Source organism: Setaria viridis, chromosome 3 (assembly GCF_005286985.2).
Source record: "Setaria viridis chromosome 3, Setaria_viridis_v4.0, whole genome shotgun sequence".
In the NCBI taxonomy this organism is placed as follows: domain Eukaryota; kingdom Viridiplantae; phylum Streptophyta; class Magnoliopsida; order Poales; family Poaceae; genus Setaria; species Setaria viridis.
Window position 1 is genome coordinate 40659481 of NC_048265.2, and position 18433 is coordinate 40677913.

The following is an 18433-nucleotide window of genomic DNA, read 5'->3' on the forward strand; positions in this document are numbered from 1 at the left end:
TTCTTGTCTCCAATAATCAATCGCACGCATGCATGGGAAAAACCACCTGATGAGTCGCGGCCCAAGTGCGTCCGTCCACGGCCCACGTGAGTCATGCATGCTGCTTCCGTTGGTTTCAGGTGAAACGCGATGATTCTTGTCTTTGTACGCTGAGGCATATCAGAGACCGCGTCACCCGCTGAGGCATCATCCACCGTGTGATTGAGAGCAAAATGGGAAATGTGGTGGGAAGTACTAATATACAGTTGTATTTACTGCCTTCTTTCCTGCATTTGCGATTACATCTTCGGTATAGACATGCACACTCTGACGGCAATGCTAATGCTGTCCTCTATCCTTCAGACCTTCACCACACCATGACTTTGTGCCTCTGAAAGCAAATCATAGCCCAGTAATTGACTTTAGTGACAACTGTGATGGTCTATACCAGAAAGGTTTCTAGAAATAGCCTCTTTATGTTCGCTTGCAAATTTGCTGTCATGCTAGCTTGAGCTTTTGTAAGCAAAAAATAACTCCATTCTGGTCGTAGTCGGAGGATGCAAAGGCCCCGCAGCCCTTGTTTGGACAATTCCCATTTGCTAGCTTGAATAAAGAATGTTGGATAATTGTGAAGTTAACTGTAAACTTAGTACGGTAGTAATCTGATAGATGCCAAATTAGCATCAGGCATCACAACAGAGGGTAATTTTCCACTATAACAAATTGGATGATTTCACTGATAATCCACACGAGCAAGCAAAACTATTTGGTTGCCACTATACCAAGAAAAACTGTCTCAGGTAAAGTTAGACTTCATGATCCCACACTAAGAACAGGTCTGACGACAATGCTAACAAAAAGAGAAAGAGCACTGAAACACAGCTCCACTGATCTCCATTGCCGCCATCCTATCAACTCCTCTTTAGACAGTCATTATATCACCACAGGTGCGCATGAAGAAGATGGATCCAGCGAATAGACCAATAGCCTTTGCTATCTTCTGTAAGAGATTAAAAAAAACAGGGCAACAGTTTAGTCAGTATGAAGAAAAAATTTCCCACCAACAATTAATATTGTCTTGACAACAAAAGTTTGATTTCAATATGCTCGTAAGCTTCAATCCTAATTAGCAACCAAATCAAAGGTCAAAGAAAGTTGTACGTAATATAAAGGGAATTGAGGGGGCAAATAAAGCAGTTAAGCAGATCTGTGTATACAGGGGTGGACCCAGAACTGGAATAGGACCCCGGCTGAAAGCATTGACTTATGAAAACCTGGGCTAACTTTAGCTTCCTAGGCTTCTTTTTCTTTAGCTGGACTAGTGATATACCATGTTATACACATGGGAGTACATGGGCTGGACCCGGGCTGCAGCCCCCCCCAGCCTGGGTTCTAGATCCGCCCCTGTGTGTATAATCCAGTCAGAAGAGCAGCTACTTCTGAATTTGGAACATTTACTTTAGGTGTTAGGATAACCAATGTCAATGCTTGGCATAGTTTTCTAATAAAGAGCATCACATGGCTGCAGAAATCCCTGGGCTATCATATTTCACAAACTCCAGATTGAATGGTTCTAATGTTTCAGAACCTAGTGGAAATACCACAGGAACTGATTGTCCGCTTACACTTTCACCTTTGCTTCCTGATGTCTCACTCCTTGGGAGAGCTAGGGTGTGATTTCGCAAAGATAGAGGGTTCCATGAAACCAATAAACAATAAAAAATCATGATTGTTTTTTATTTCAAAAATGGGGTTATGTGCCACAAACCAAGATAACCTGGGTTTGCTGCAATAACAGTAATTCACAATATGAAATAAGATCCAAGGGAATAGGATCACTCCCAGGAATAGTATGCTGGAATTCGTGAACACAGGCAGTTAGGCACATCTATCCCCAAGGCTCAAGGAGCTACAAAAGTGGCATCACGCATCACTGTACAACTTTACAATTTACAAAAGCTAGAACAGACGTCTGTTGGCTATGACATAAAAGAGGGGATAAAATGATTAATATCACCTTGCAAATAACCAGATACCTAAAGATATAGCAAGTGCCTAAAGTTTAATAACAAGGGAGTACAACTAACAAGGGTACAGAACACAGATTGCGTTAATCTGATCCCACTGAGCCCCTCCATAACACCATTACACCATGGTAAACAACAAAACACGGTCTGGAGAACAATGGATGGTGTCTGGAGAACAATGGATGGCGTTAATTTTTGATCTTGCAGACCTACTCCATAACCTAATTACACTACAGACTACCAGACACACAAGCAATTTTATAATGACTGCAGAAGTGCATATCACCGAACAATCCAACATAACAGTCCGCCAAACTCGTGCAAGCAAGCTAGTGAGTAGAACAAAAGATTACACAAGACAAAGTAGAACAAGAAGTTCTGAGTAACATCCAACAATCCCAGCCCAATCTCTCTCTGCACCAACAACACAACGCAAACCGAATCGTCGCTCTCCTGCTTGCTCAACAACGCAGCCGGGTAGACAAAAACAAAAGATTGAAGCAATCTACTATGATTTGTTACCCAACGCAACGGAAAAACGATCGAACTCCCCGATTTTCCACCACGAATTGGAGATGCAACACATGAACAGGGTAAAGGTTTAAAAGAGATCACAGATTGGTTGCGGGATGGGAGGGGCACTCACGTAGTTGTTCGCCCAGTTCTCCTCGTCGTTGATCTGCGAGTGCAGGAACCCGGTGACCTTATCCCACGCCTCCGACGCCGCCGCCGCCGGACCCGCCATGATCCTCCGCAGGGTTCTTCTAGGGTTTCGCCTCGCTTCCGCTGATGAGTTCTTCTCGCGTTGCGAAGGGGAGAGGAGGGGCGGCGGCTGCGTGTTTAGGAGTTGAGGAGGACGAGGGCAATTGGAGATTCTCCTTGGTCTGGTGGGCTTTCCCGTGGGCCTGAATCTAGTCAGATGTGGGCCATAAAGATTCGTTAAAAAGATGGAACTGGTCTTATGTTTGGGCCCAAAAGGAGAGGAACGAAATGGGAAAAATGTAAAAAACAAATAATCGACTCCGCTGGGGATCGAACCCAGAATCTCTGGTTCCGTAGACCAGCGCCTTATCCATTGGGCCACGGAGTCGCTTGCGGTTTTGATAAGTTCTAATTTAGTACATCAAAATAATACTAACGATAACACATTTACCTCCATTATTATAGGACACAACTGGCTCCTGACGTGGAACGGTTGACCACTAGGAAACCGCCACCTGTGCAGGGACGGATCAGGCCGCGTTTCCCGACCATGGAAAGAGTGCGCCACGGCCAGGTGTGCTCTGAACCACGGGTTTGGGCAGGGCAGGCAGCTGAGGAGGAGAGAGCACGCGGGCGGTGGCCATGGCGTCACTGTCTCTCACCGGCGTGGCAGCAACCACGGCGAGGCCAAGCAGCAGCGGCGGGAGAGGGCGCCGTCTCAGGGTCGCCTCCATGGCCACCCAGAAGGGCCAGAAGCCGACGCCGAAGACCGTCTCCTCCGGCACGAGAAGATCGGTAAGCGCGCGCCTCTCCTGTCCCCGTTGAATTCCATTCCAAGAACGGCGGCCAACGAGCGCGCGCGCGTGCGTGCAGGGCGGCACGACGGTGTTCCCGCTGGGCGAGCCGGGGCCGCGTCCGGCGACGGCGAGCGGGAAGGCGCCGGTGAAGCTGCTGACGAACGTGGAGAAGCTGCGGCTGCTGACGAAGGCGGAGCGGGCGGGTCTGCTGTCGGCGGCGGAGCGGGCGGGGCTGTCTCTGTCGGCGGTGGAGCGGCTGGGCCTGCTGTCCAAGGCGGAGGAGCTGGGCGCGCTGTCGGCGGCCACGGACCCCGGCACGCCGGGGGCGCTGCTGGCGCTCGCGCTCCCGCTGCTGGCTGCGGGGCCCGCCGTGGTGTACCTCGTCCCCGAGGAGCAGGCGTGGCAGGTGGCGCTGCAGGCCGTCGCCGCGCTCGTCTGCGTCGTCGGAGGCGCCGCCGCCGTCGCCGCGTCCACCTTCGTGTCCAGGCTGCAGAGCTCGTCCGGCTGAACACGCGTGCAGGACTGCAGGTTGACTAGCGAGCAGAGGAGGCGTTTCGATCTGGTTAATATGAACAGGCGAAGGTCTTACTTGGTGCTGCTCTGCTGTGTTACGACAATGTAACAGTGAAGGGTGTAAGTATGTGCAATGCTGCAATGTACTCGTAGAAATCAATGTACGTTTCTGTACTAGAACGCCGTGTGCCTTTTCTCGTTGTCTGGCCTTGCATTTCCTTGAGTTTGCTCACTTACTTTTGTGTCAGCAAAGCCAACATTCTTTGGGCTTTTGAGCTAGCCTTTTTCACTTGTCAAGTCAGCATCCAAAAAAATGGTGCCAATGCATTATGCAAAAAGGGCCATGAGTCAACTAAAAGGGGTGTTTGGTTCATGGATTAAAATCTAGTTCGTGTCACATCGAATATTCGAATGCTAATTATGAGGACTAAATATGAGCTAATTATAAAACTAATTACACAGATGGAGGCTAATTCACGAGACGAATCTATTAAGCCTAATTAATCAATCATTAGCAAATGGTTACTGTAGCATCACATCGTCAAATCATGGACTAATTAGGCTTTATAGATTCGTCTCGCAAATTAGTCTCCATCTGTGCAATTGGTTTTGTAATTAATCTATGTTTAATACTTCTAATTAGTATCTAAATATTTGATGTGATAGGAATTTTAGGATCTCCTAAAGAACCAAGCACCCCTAATAAAAGCTAAAAATAATAAGGGAGATTTCCTTACTTGCCTCCGGAATTTGGTGTTTAACCAATATAGCATGTGAGGAACTATTCCAAATAATAATGGAGATGTACCTACAAGCACACCAAGGAGTAAATAAGCTCCGATATACAACTATATCTTCATTCTTTTTAGTAAAACTATACCTTCATTTCCCCATACCATTCTATCCAAGCCGTGCCCCCCACCACCGTACATGAGCTCCTTTCATCCTTTCGCGCCAATTCCTCACATCAATCTGCTTGTACAAGGCCATGTCAAGGCAAAAAAATTTCTCTCTCTATGCAACATTCTATGTTGCTCCTATGGGATCACTCATCTTCCTCCTCCTCCCCCCTCGTGAGTTGCCTTTTCCTTTTGCCTCTCATAAACCAGGTTTGGTTGCGGAGTGAAGACTCATTTAAAAAGATGGGCTCACTTTACCTAGCTCACGATAGTGACACTCACTTTGAAAGTTTGAAGTTTGAAGGTAAGGAAATCGAACGTTTTCTTTATACCACACTTTGATCTCTTGGTTCATCGGGAAAGGTATAGTATGATTTTCTAGACAAGCTTGAGCCTTAACCAACGACATCATCCCTTTTCCTTGACATAGTGAACTTAGAGCAACATGGACACATGTTTTTATTTTCTTTATGAGTTTTTTGGCAAATGACTCGATACGTTTTCATTTTCGTAAATCTCCTCTTTTATGTTTGCCCTTCCACTCGTAGGGTCTCAACTCCTCCTATTGCCTCTTCCTTTATCTGTTTATTTCATATTTGGTTGCGTAGCAAGCCTTTCCTAGCCTCACTCGTAAGATGGGTTTAACCTAGCTCACGTCCATGATCTCTTTCGCTCACTTGTTTCATCAATTTTTTTTTGGAAATCATAAGTTCCAGGCAAGACAAAAAAGGATCAAATTGGCATTTTTCCTTTTTGCCACTTTGATCCCTTGGTTCGTTAGGAGAAGTATAGTGTGTGATTTGTAGGGAAGCTTGAGCACTAACCAATGATATCATCCCTTTTGTTCGTATAAATAGGAACCTCCAGCCTGTTCGCTTCAGCTTATTCAGCCGGCTTATCAGGCACCAAACAATGTTTTTCTCTCGCAACAAATCAGCCATTTCAACTTTTCAGCCGGCTTATAAGCTGAAACGAACAGGCCAAGGACACCTACTTTGTTTCGTGTCTCTTGCTATCGTTTACCGCTCCTTTTACCTTGTTTCTTGTGCCTCAAAAGGAAACCGACAGTTGAATTAAAAGAAACAAGGTCTCAGAGTATTGTCCTTATAGCAACAAATACACTTCTTCTCCGGGTTCTTGCTGCAAAACTCCCGGTTTTATACGCTTCACCGTGCGTCCTACCCAAAACCCACCGACAAACGGGACCCAGAGCCCAGAGGTCAGAGATGTGCGGAATCTCCCTCGTCCTCTCCGGTGACCCCCTTGTCGTCGGCCCCTCCGCCGCCGCAGCGGAGATCCATCGCTCGGGTGAGGTACAGTTGCTATTATCCGTTGCCTCCGACACGCCGTTAAACCCCCCGCGTGGTTTCCCATACCCTAAACCCTAGTTGATCCAGCTGATTTCCTGCTTCCACGCGACTGCAGGGGAAGGGCGTGTCGGTGGATGAGCTCAAGGAGGCTCTGCGCCGGAGAGGCCCCGACAACCTCGGCTGCGTAAGACGCCACCTTTGCGCTGACGGCACGGTTCTAGGTGGGTGGTGACTCCAGATACGCGGGAATTTGGGTGAATATTTGTCATTTCTTATGCCGGTTGTCTTTTATTGCAGGGGATGATGGCTGCAATGGTGGAGAGGGTAAAGCCGGCGCGGGTGATGGTGGTGTTGCTGAGTTGCTCTTCATTGGAGCAACACTGCATCTTAGGGGAGCTGAGCCGGTTGCACAGCCACTATTATCCCCTTCTGGAAGTGTTCTTGTGTATAATGGTAATTCTCTTGAGCCTGATGTAATGTTACTTCTCTTTATTCACAAATTGTTGTCCTAGGGTGATATGTGCTGATCTAGCTATTTAATCAAAGGTGAGATATATGGAGGAATTGAAGTCGCTGATGATGAAAATGACACCCAGGCTCTTTTTTCTTCACTGGAATCTTGTTGTTCGTGTGACTGCCATGCTCTTGGTAGAGATAAAACGTGTCCTTGTTGTGTGAGTGATGGCAAATCAGTTCCGCAAGTCCTTTCCACAATCAAAGGTCCTTGGGCTTTGATATACTGGCAGGCAGGTAGTTATTATGATTGTCCTTTTGCATTCTTTGGAGATTCATCTTTCTGACATCCAATTCACATTGAACTTCCAGATGGACTCAAACACGATTTGGTTTAGCCGGGATGCATTTGGAAGGAGAAGCCTATTGGTACATTGGCCCACATCTGATGACCCTCGCTTTGTATTATCATCAGTAGCACCTCCTTCATTTGCAACAAATAACTCTGGTAAGATATGCTTAATTTTCAGGTGTCATCTTTACAGTAAGCTGTGATTTTATCCGCGCTTAATTTTTCTGGTCAAATGGTGATAACTCTTATTCAATTTTCACAACTCAATCTCATGTATGTGATCGTTTCCACTGCTACAGATGCAACAGTAAATGATTTTGTGTCAGATCCTGACATGTCTGACTGTACCAAAGCTAGCTACTGGGAAGAGCTTCCTTGTGGGATATACAGCATCCACATGAAAGGCATTGGAAAAGATGGCACATGTGTGAAGGAAGGATGGATTGTCGAAGTTAACACACATGAATGGATGGATTCTTCATTGAATAAATTAATTCAATGGGAGAGGAAACTGACAGTTCCTACCGTAGAGAACAATTCTGTTAATGGAGGGAACCATCACTTGTCTCAGAACTTCATAAGCTCAGGAAAATCTGAAGAAAATAATAAAAATGGGCTCTCGAAGATAGATCTCCTTTCAGATTCTAGCTTATGTTCAGCAAATTGCCTAACACAGTCAGGTACATGAAACATTTGCTACTAAAATTTCGTAAATAAATCATCTTGAAGAGTTGCTAATACTGATGTATTGCTTAACCTGTTATCTCCTTTCAGCACAGAAAGTGTTGGCTGCATTACGGGAGTCTGTAATGCTGCGGACTAAGATGAACACACTCTTTCAGGTGGGCATACATGCTGGAGTTTTAACTTTTCAGTGCTGCTCTGTTATACTTCTGACCTTTTAATAACTTTCCTTGACTAGGATTTACTTGACTGAAACTAGTTATATCTTTCCACATGTTCCATTACGTGTTAGTATATCAGGTGGTTACATTGAGTCCTTTCATGTGGACAGGGTGGTTTAAATAAACTTAGGGATGAAGAGTTAGCCCCTATAGCAGTCCTCTTTTCTGGTGGCTTGGACTCCATGATACTTGCAGCATTGCTAGACCAGTGCATTGATTCCAAGTGTAAGTTCAACTATTAATATTACGTTGCCGCATTTAAACTTCCAAAATTTTCTGATAGTAAATATTTGCTGCAAGAAGATTTGGTGCTTCATTCAACTCCCTAAACTTAAGTATGTGAGTGCATGAAACTAATAAAGATTTCCAACAGGGACAATTGATTTGTTAAATGTCAGTTTTGATGGTCAGCTTGCCCCAGATAGGATTTCTGCTATAGCTGGACTGAGGGAGCTTCAGAGGATCTCTCCACTACGGAGGTAATTTGATTTCTGGACATGTTCTGTTCTTAGCCTTGACAGCTTGTATGTCTAGTACTGAATGCATTTGATGTTGCTTAATGGTACAATTCTTCATATTCTCCAATGTACTTGCACTCGAAGAGTGATGGTACATTGGTACATCTGCTGCACATGGAAGTCTGTACTCAGTTTTCTTTTTGGTGGAGTTTCTTGTCTGCTATCATATTTCATGTGCACTTACCCATCAGATGATTAATTCACCTCAATGCACTCCTGCATCGTTTACTATTTTACTCGAGTGCTTTCCTGGTTAATCACCCATTATCTGTTTTAGTTTTCAGTTTACAAATGCTGTGTCACACTGTCACTTTGAACTGAGTTATTTATTTTGTTGCCTCTATGTTCTTAAACTGCAGATGGCGTCTTGTTGAGATTGACACTGCTTTGACTGACTTGAAAGGGGAAAGTGAACACGTGATGTCACTCATACACCCTTCAAATACTTATATGGTGCGTATCCTTCTATTAGACTTTGATATGTTAATTCCATTGCTTTTTAATGCCATAATGTTAAAGAACATACAACCTAAATTGTTTAAGTGTTCTTGAATTTGGGGTTTTTGAATGGTAACGTAAGCTGCACTCTGCTTAAGTGTTCTTGGATTTGGGGTTTTTGAATGGTAACGCAAGTTGAAATTTTGTATCTATATTAACTCATTGTAGAGTTATTGAAGTTGAAATCTTGGGTCTCTTCTACAGGATTTAAACATCGGTATTGCTCTCTGGTTGGCTGCTGGTGGGGATGGTTGGGTGGATGGAAGTGCATGTCTTATGCAAGATGGTTCTCGCCATAAGTACAAGTCAAGATCAAGAGTCCTAATAGTCGGTTCTGGTGCTGACGAGCAGTGTGCTGGTTATGGTAGACATAGGACTAAATACAGGCTTGGAGGGTATGCCAGCATCAATTTTATTTGTTGCACTTAAGATAATGCATGAATATCACTTAAAAACTTTTGTGCACTGTAATTGTAAGAATTCTATTAGTTGTTTTGAGCTTTTGTGCTGCTGTGTAGGTGGAATGCACTGGACGAAGAGATGAGACTAGATGTACAAAGGATATGGAAAAGAAATATGGGAAGAGATGATAGGTGCATTTCTGATCATGGCAAGGAGGTAGGCTGTCTTATTTCTTGTTTTTATGAATTTGAATGCTTATCCTTCAGTTAAGATTTGGGTTTAGGTTTTTTTGGCTAGCTAATGTGTACTCGTGTCCATCCTGCAGGCCCGTTTCCCATTTCTTGATGAACATGTGATCAAAACTTTATTGGAAATTCCATTATGGGAGATTGCTAAACTCGACGAACCTGTGGGAAAGGGCGACAAGAAGATCTTGAGAGAGGTTTGCACATAATTTTTCTTACTTTGAATGGAAGATGTTACATTATATCCTAATTTGCACTGCAAATCAAGATATACTAGCTGAATGCATTAGTTGTGGATTGAATGATATTGTCTAATGACACATTTACCCCGGTGACAATACAATGAGCGAAACTGTCTTGCAAAATTGCCCTGAGGAATATTGGAATCTAAGCCTGATGTGACGATGACTTCACTTTTTTTTTGTTCTGCAATAAAATTTGGCTAATAACGATCACCATCTCCTTTTCATGTTGAAGGTTGCAAGGCTGCTGGGCCTACAAGAAGCTGCTCTTCAACCAAAGCGAGCAATTCAGGTGCATATTCTAACCAGATACTTTGGCTTTGGTCAGCAAAAGTACCCAACTTCTAATAAAATCCTTAAGGAAACAATGGTGGTAGTTTGTGTTGCAAAAATACTCACAACTTAGAATGTTGATGAACAAGAGGTCAAGAATCTTTTGTAGTTACTTGGTTCTATAAAGTCACAACACCTCTGCTTTATTATTAACTGTCAGCATCATTTTGGTTACTTCCATGTATAAAAGAGCACAAGCAGTTTGCGCCCAGAACACTAAAATCTTGCATTTTACACAGTTTGGCTCAAGAATAGCAAGGGAGTCGAACCGCAAAAACTTCGGGAGTAACCGAGCTGCGAACCAGGCATCAGCAGGCAGTGTGCAGATTCACCAGCATATGCAATGACAGTTCTGGTAGCTTGTCCATTGACAGAAGCTTCAAGGAGAGCAATCTGATCACGAGAGCGCACAGGACACATGCCAGCCATTTCTCCACAGCAAGACTAAGAATCATTCATCAATCAGCCTGTCAATCTTGCAGTCGACAATGACGGTGATGAGATGACGGTGATGGTGCGCCATGAACACCTGTAGCTGCGACAAATGGTCGTCTTCCACACGGTTTGGCTTTGTAGAGCCCTTAAACTTTGATGATGGAGCATCATTGTCATGCATCACAATTCACACATGCTACTATCTGTGCTCCCTGTCTGTTTCAGGGCTTGATAGTTCTGCTCCTTGCTCGCAACTAACTGCATGTAACAAAGACAATGCTTAGAACTTGAAAGCGGCCGGCTGTTTTGTTTTTGCTCAGGCTGATGTGGCGCCTGGGTGGGCCTCGTTGGGCCGGTCTGGGCCTGGCCGTATTTTGGAGCCTGCCTGATATGCGTAAGCAAATCCGCTCGTTGGAAAAAGTCTACCACGCGGACCCAATCGACCGGCCACGTGTGCCCCTCCTTCGGCTCTGCGCACCCCGCCTCGCGCACACGCGAATCCACCCACCCTCCGCCCCTCCTCTATAAAGATACCTCCACCATGACCACCCCCTTCGTCTCCGTCTCTCTCCTCCGCCTCCGCTCCCCTTCTCTCCCCTCCCTCCTCGCCTTCGCTTGGGTCACCTTGGATCCGAGCCCAAACCCTAACCCCCCAACGGTCCCCTCCATCCCGACCCAACCAAACCCTAAACCCGCTGCCCCTCCTCGATTTCCCGCCTAATCCTGCCCCCACCATCGCGCATTCGCGTCGAATTCGAACCTGGCATTCGGAGCTCGAATTTGAATTCGAGCTCGAATCACCACCCGCCTGGAGCGGGAGCGAGCTGCGGGAGCTCGAATTCGATGCGGTGCTGAGCGTGGGCCAATCGATTCGGGCCGGGCGGTGGCGCGGCCGGCGGGATCTGAACCCTAGCGGCCGGCCGGATCTGAGAGACCGCGCCGGCGAGGTGCTCGGCGGTATGAGTGGTTGGGAAGGGCGCAGAGGAGAAGCGGAGATATGAGCGGAGGCGGTGGGAGCGGCACCGGGGACGAGTTCGGGCGGGCGGTCGCGCGGGCCGCGGTCGCGCAGGCGCTGGAGGCGGCCGGGTTCGACTGCGCGCACCGCTCGGCGGTGGACGCGGTCGTCGACGTCCTTCTGCGCTACATCACCCACCTCGGCCGGTCCGCGGCCTTCAACGCCAACCTCGCCGGCCGCGCGCTCGCCAACGAACTCGACATCATCCAGGCGCTCGAGGAGGTTGGCGCCGACACGGACGGGTTCGCGGGCGCGTCCGCCACGGGCCGCTGCCTCGCTGGCTCCGGCGTCGTCAGGGACCTCATGGCGTTCGTCGACACCAAGGCTGAGGTGCCGTTCGTGCGGCCGCTGCCCAGGTTCCCCGTGCCGCGCGTGCAGCAGCAGCCCTCCGCCAGCTTCGCGGTGGCTGGGAAGGAGACCGGGATGAGGCACGTGCCTGAGTGGCTCCCGGTGTTCCCGGATCCGCACACCTATGTGAGGACGGAGGCGTGGGTTGAGCCGCCCGCGACCAAGGAAAGGGTGGACAAGGTGGAGCAGGTGCGGCAACGGAGGAAGGCTGAGAAGTCCCTGCTCAGCTTGCAGCAAAGGCTAGCACAGGCTGGTGCTGAAGGTTTTCATCCAGCAGCTGCGCTTGCACAGGATAGCACGGAGAAGGGTAAGGAGATACAGGCAGCTGGGACCAAGAGAAATCCATTTCTTGAGCCAGCATTGCCGCCTGGGGAGAAGGATGTATCTGAGGTTGACATGCCTCCTGAAAAGAAGAAACTCTCTGTCCTTGAGGCATTTGCGCCAGCTATTCAAGCTACAACCATCAGGGAGATTGATGCTGGGACAGGGTTGGATCAAAACCAAAGGAGCATTGTTCCAAAAGAGAGGGTGCCAGTACACCTCAAGATTGGATTTGGTAATAAGCCAGTATCAGCTGTTCTGAATTCAAGAGCCTTGGACCTGAGGGATGATCCTTCCTTCTTGAAGGAGGAAGCAAAGGATGACAAGAAGCGGAGAGCAGGCATGATATTAAGAGCATCAATGGAGAACCCACAGGAACTTCCTCAACTCTGAAGTGGTTTATGGAGGAACTGCGGTGCCCAGAATGGAACTGCATCATGGTGTGATTGGGTTTATTGAAGCTGTGGATATTCCAGATTTACGGTGGAACTTCAATTTCCAGAATCTTGAGGTACGTTGTAACATGTAACTTGTTGCAAGTCATTGGTCCTGGCTGTCAATTGCTCTCGAGGTCCATCATTGAATGCTATTGGATTCATATTGATTTGTAATCTTCATTGTTATAAATTTGAGTGTAGGTATCAGAATGGCGAAACTTTAGCTAGGCAGTGCATTGGTGTATATATGTTTTTCTCATATAGGAAAATGATCCAGAGATCTATTAAAGCATGTATGCATCATTAAAAATACACACTTTGGCTCTTGTATGACCGAAATCTTGGGAGTTCGTTGTGTTAAAGTTACCTTTCAGTAGGCTTGCTCTGCACAGTAACTTTAACAGTTGAATTATTAAAGTTTTGAGCTATACTGATATGTGTTTTGGTGCCCTGATGCTTTCCATTTAGGAGAAAGTACAGATTGTATGGCATGCACTCACCATTCCATATATGCAATGGACAGTAAGGATTATATGCTAATCTTGTGCCATGATTTCTAGATGAAATTTAATCTGTGTGTACACAATAAGGGGACAATGGTTAACTGACTAATTTGAAAGTAGGCTATCAATAGAAAAAAGGAGTTATGTTAGTTTGGATGTATCAGTAATGATGTTTTGATGAAGTGGCCATCAAGTCACTGTCCTGCACCCTCCAACCTATTGCCTTAGATGCTGCAGATATGGCAATTCGACCAGAATTTTTCATGTAAAGTAGCACACAAAAGAGGATATTTCTTGCCTATGTGTGTAACTAATTTCTACTTCTGTTCCTGGCATATTGTTTTTTTAAATATATTTCTATTATGTTCCCTCCACATTATCCATTTTAGCCCTGTTTAGTGTTTACACTTGCAGCCAAGAAACTCAAAAGGGCATTAAGGTTTGATTTGGTGCTGTGGTAGATATCATAATTGGTGGAAATAGCTTAGAGATATTTTATTCTTTTGTTGGTGTTTTTTAATTGATAGCCTCCTTTCAACTAGTCAGTTAAGACATGAAAGAGCAATATTCTTTATTATGTTTTAATGCCTACTAAGTGGTTAGACAATAGCTGTTATTTTTGTGCTGCCATTGGTAGTTAATATTTAGATTGCCTTAATGTGGTGTATCACTTTCCAATCATTTAGTTACACTGTGGTATGCACTTCCATGTTCATCCTTTCATGTATGTGAATATTACAAATTTCCATGAAAGCAAGGTAATATAGATAATATGTTATTAGTCCTTAAAGTGGATCTCTGTGAAGTTCTTGTATTGGTAACTGGCAACTAGGTGGGTGCACGGTCAAAGCAGATATAGTACACCTGGCCCAATATTCAAGTAGTTCTACACGCAGCAGTTAAAAAGGTCCAAAGCAGAGTATTCACATTCACAACAAATAGTAATAATTAGCCATGGTAAATCAATCCACCATCCAACTTTCATTACATTTTTCATGGGTTTGGAGAACAAATATTACACAGTACAGAATGGATCTGCATTCTAGTAGGAACTGCGTATTCCTTTATGACATCCTGCTTCGTAGCATGGTGGTAAATTAGCATGTCAAATAAATTATTATTCTGACTTGAGCTTTGGTGATTTCTGTAGGCCATGTGTCCGTGATACAACCTTCCTCCTATCTGAACAACATCAGAATCATTCTTAGAACCTTGCTAACCTGCACCCATGCTTGCCCGCCTCAAGATATCATTTTCCTGGAATCACCAGGGCACTGGTAATTCTGCAGCGCTGTAACTGAAGTTCCACCATTTCACCCCATTCAACTTGGTTCTGCTGGTATTTCACCGCTAAGGCGTTAACTGTAAGTGAGCCGCTTCATACGGAGCTGATTTGGGAGGCTGTGTTTCCTCTCCCCAGACATGGCATCCAAAAGAATGAAGCTCCCGAGTTTACTTTTTGTAGCTGTATTCCCTGGTAGAATTGGAGAGAGATGTTTGTACAAAAGCTAACCTGATTCTCCTGACCAAGACTCGTCTCAGACAGGATTGATGTACCTAGTGGGTTACTCTCGAGAGCCAGCTTCTTTATGCAACATGCTGGCCTAATAGTGCAGTAAGGTCGCCTGCGATTGGGATGCTTTGCAAAGATCTGATGATGGACTCAATTCATGAGGATCAATTGAAGATCTGTCCTCAGTGAGTTCATGATCCTGAGAGAGAGCTGATGTAGTGCTTTGCAGAGCGATTAGTGCCCCTTTCTGGGACTGTAATAACAATGTGCAATATGATTCTTTCGGCTTATTTTTCCTGTCTAACCTGAGCTTCCCCGATTGAACGTGTGAAGATTTTAAAAGGCATCATGTTGGATGGAGCTTGTGCATTTTGTGATTAGAGCCTGTGCATGTCTGTGGCTGTTTGTGAATGCTGTAAAAGGCAGTATGCTTGAGCTCACTCCTCCGTATACGCTGCTAGAAGGCGATCTACTTTTACGGTTAAAAAGGCCCAAACTGGACAGGTGGCCCCGTTATTCATTACCGCGACATATCTCCAGCCCGTTTTCGTTTCATCATTTTTCTTTAACCACTTTGGGCTCTGGGTTCATGGGAGAATTCCCTTACTAGGCCGAAGCACATTCGAGAAGCTGTTTATTTTGGGGCCCCAATAGGCCAATAGGTTCCTTCTCCATAACCGAGTTAAAACTTTGATCAATTTCAAATTTTCAATTGAGCTTTCGAAGATGGACGCACGTTGCAAAGTGATTTCAAAACACTGCAATGCTGTACGTTTCATGCACGTCAATACCTTGTGCACTCAGCTAGTGCCCAGTATTAGTACTCCTAATTTTTCGTGGCTGTACGGAATGGGACTGAAGAGCTATGCATGTATACTGACGTACCGTGGAATTTATGCGCGCGATTGGAGATTGTGCACTCAGCAGCACAAATCTGACACACGCAAGATGTGGTGCCAAAGACACTGGCCTAACTGCTGGTACATGATTCCTTGATCCTTGGCAGGCCAGGACAAGGCTATGTCACATGGCCATAACTAGGAATCACAAACAACCCCCTAATTCAGCACAAGATGAGCTCAATCATAGCACTCTGCAGTCTGCACGCTGCACAAGTGAAGCAGGCATGACTGGCTGCAGCTGATCACTCTGCAGTCTGCACAAGCCAAAGTTTATGGTACCCTCGAAACCCTGCCTCGTCTAATGTTTATTCTTCTTTTTATGAGAGTCAAAGTCAGAGACGTTGACAAGTCAACGGGAATCTCCCTGCGTTTAGTATGTTTTCCCGTTGCGTGCTACTGGACCGGCCGGGCCACCGGGGTGATGCTTGTGCGTTGTCTTGTGTCAACCTCATCCGATTTTTGGAAGCAACCTCACCCGTTGTTTCACTTGTACCTATGGCTCCAGCTCTAAGAATTTACACAGCTAGAGATGGCCGGCTTTAAGAATTTCTAGAGCCGGAGATTTTACCAAATATATATTCCCTAAGTTGTGTTCATATGCGCAATGCACAAGTGACTGAGTGAGTGAGTGACTAAACGAGGCGTAGCGTAATTTGCTGATCAGATAACTACGGTTACGGTAGTATACTATACATATAAACAGTACTAGTTTGATACTCTGCAGCTTATACTATACTAGTATTATCCAACTTTGAACGACCAGAGCGGGTTTATCGGCAAGGATTACGTTGAAAAGGAGTTCAATTCTCGCTACCAATCGCATCATCAGACTCTAGACTCGACCTGATGCATAATAAAAACCATCATCTCGTACGCACAGCACAAGTTCACCCGCCCCGGCCTTGCTACGTGTATACGCACTCATTCAGTTTAAAATCTGCCAAATCTGAATTAAAGAATGAGACGAATAAGTCCCTGCATGCAGCGCCGAAGGATCCCCAGGGCACGCCGCAGGTCAAGAAAAAAAGAAGAAGAGGGAAACAAGATCCACACATGACTGAGTCAACGATAAGACACCGTTGAAAGAAATGAGCAGTACGGATGAACACGATCGATCCAGGAGCTAGGAACAACAAAAAAGCATGCATCATCATTGGACACATACGAAGTTCATTCTTCAGTTCTGAATAATTCGGCCGAGTACAGCAACGACCGATACTGCAGCGGCCACTGCTGCCGTGCCGACATTCTTACGAGGCACGCGCCCGCGCTGGCCGCCATGGCCAATCAACTTGCGCTAGCCATCGACCAGGACAACTAGGAGACGGTTTTGTTGACCGGCCAGGCAAGCCTCTCTCGCTGACTAGCTCATCACAGCCAGCCAGCCACTCTTCATCTTGGAGTCTTGTTGCAACTTGCAGCTAAAAGAGCCACAGGCAGGTGTGGGGTGTGGGATCCATGGCTGAACCAACCATCACCATGCATTCCATGTTTGCATAAATGGTGGGCCGGTTTTTTGTTCAAGGAAGGAATGGAAGTGGATCTCTCACTGTCGTACCACGCTTTACGTGTCCTCGTTTAGACCCGATCTCTCTGTATGTTATCCTTATACTGACCATAACTTTTTTATTGTATCGTGTACATAGTGCATCATATGATAAAGTTGATTTTTTTTCCGCACGAGAATAAGCATTTGTTGCCACTTAATGCCAAGGAAATCTCCACGTATGCATGCCACGAGCTTTCAAGCGTTGTGTGAAGCCGTTTTTCTTAGAACAAAAATAAATAAACGGGGAAAAGAAGGCCGAATACTCCTTTGAGACATCTCAATTTTCGTTGGTTTTCGGTTGCTTGACCAACAAACATGTTTCGATTCCGTTATTTCAACTGCACCAAATAAAATGGTCTTTTGAATTGGTCAAGCAGTTTCGTAAATTTTTTAGTAGAAGACTACGTTGAACTGAAAAAGGTACACTTGCGAGTTGTCACTTCTTGCCTTATACGACTAGTGAAATAGTAAGCGCAAGGCCATCATCGGTTATCCAATACTTAATGAGTGCTTTTCTTTTTTAAGAAAAGATTCGTTAGCATCTGAACCGCGTACAAAAATGTGACTCGGTGGTCGGTAAGCATGGGAAAACTCACCGAATTGTTGCAGGTTGCATTATTGGCTTGAACTTTTCCAATAACCTATCTCTTTTCCGTTTAATGTTTTCTGACTCTGGCGTCAACCAGGATTGACGATGGCATCGCCACAATATGAGCTGCTAGCTGTTAAGTCATTTCAACTTCCAAAAACAAAACAAGAAGAAGAAGAAAGAGGAAAAAGCAAATTGAGCAACATATTTAACCACTAATTTTTTCGGATCAACAGGTAAGAGGATATTTATTTGACCGTTAATCATGTGGTTAAACGTTGACCTGGTTCAAAATTGTTTTTCTCTCCAATGCGGCTTCACCAAAATCTTTCGGCAACTTTTGGGATCAGTTGGGCATTTGCCAGTGCAACTGACTCAATTAACAAATATTTAGTCCATTAGCAACTTTTGGGATCACATTGTGCGTCTCCTTTACCAGATTGCGTTGCATGGATGAGATGTGACTCTCTTAACAACAATGTATTCAGATGCTTGATGTTAGTCCTGTACAACTTACTCCCTCGGTTTCAAATATTACAGGTCCTTTTGGCACTTCCAAATATATAGTTTTTCTATGTAGCTTGACATACTGTATATCTAGGTGCATAATAAAAACTATGAACCTAAAAATTAAAACAACTATAAT

At 45.3% G+C, this 18433-nt stretch overlaps 2 protein-coding genes and 1 non-coding gene across 3 annotated transcripts; 2 read left to right on the forward strand and 1 right to left on the reverse strand.

Annotated features, from left to right (window-relative positions):
• Nucleotides 1-3023: 3023 nt before the first annotated feature.
• TRNAR-ACG (transfer RNA arginine (anticodon ACG)) lies at nt 3024-3096 on the reverse strand. Its single transcript has one exon. It is a non-coding gene; the product is annotated as a tRNA-Arg (tRNA).
• Nucleotides 3097-3274: 178 nt separating this feature from the next.
• Nucleotides 3275-4250, forward strand: LOC117850859 (uncharacterized). Its single transcript, XM_034732739.2, has 2 exons — nt 3275-3503; nt 3582-4250. The coding sequence occupies exons 1-2, from the start codon at nt 3351-3353 to the stop codon at nt 4011-4013; spliced, it is 585 nt and encodes a 194-aa protein (XP_034588630.1). The 5' UTR covers nt 3275-3350; the 3' UTR covers nt 4014-4250.
• A 1825-nt stretch (nt 4251-6075) lies between these two features.
• Nucleotides 6076-15051, forward strand: LOC117848181 (uncharacterized). The gene is made up of 17 exons (XM_034729511.2): nt 6076-6230; nt 6343-6448; nt 6525-6680; nt 6774-6973; nt 7053-7188; nt 7332-7712; nt 7807-7874; nt 8048-8162; nt 8311-8416; nt 8815-8908; nt 9158-9348; nt 9472-9571; nt 9681-9797; nt 10078-10134; nt 10415-10495; nt 11680-12805; nt 14385-15051. Exons 1-16 carry the CDS (start codon nt 6144-6146, stop codon nt 12685-12687), a joined length of 3003 nt encoding a protein of 1000 aa, XP_034585402.1. The 5' UTR covers nt 6076-6143; the 3' UTR covers nt 12688-12805; nt 14385-15051.
• The last annotated feature ends 3382 nt before the right edge of the window (nt 15052-18433 follow it).

Coding starts and splice junctions, on each gene's coding strand:
- LOC117850859 (XM_034732739.2), top strand. CDS start 3,351: ATGGCGTCACTGTCTCTCACCGGCGTGGCAGCAACCACGGCGAGGCCA. Junction 3,504..3,581: donor CCTCCGGCACGAGAAGATCG/GTAAGCGCGCGC, acceptor GCGTGCGTGCAG/GGCGGCACGACGGTGTTCCC.
- LOC117848181 (XM_034729511.2), top strand. CDS start 6,144: ATGTGCGGAATCTCCCTCGTCCTCTCCGGTGACCCCCTTGTCGTCGGC. Junction 6,449..6,524: donor CGCTGACGGCACGGTTCTAG/GTGGGTGGTGAC, acceptor CTTTTATTGCAG/GGGATGATGGCTGCAATGGT. Junction 9,572..9,680: donor TTTCTGATCATGGCAAGGAG/GTAGGCTGTCTT, acceptor TCCATCCTGCAG/GCCCGTTTCCCATTTCTTGA.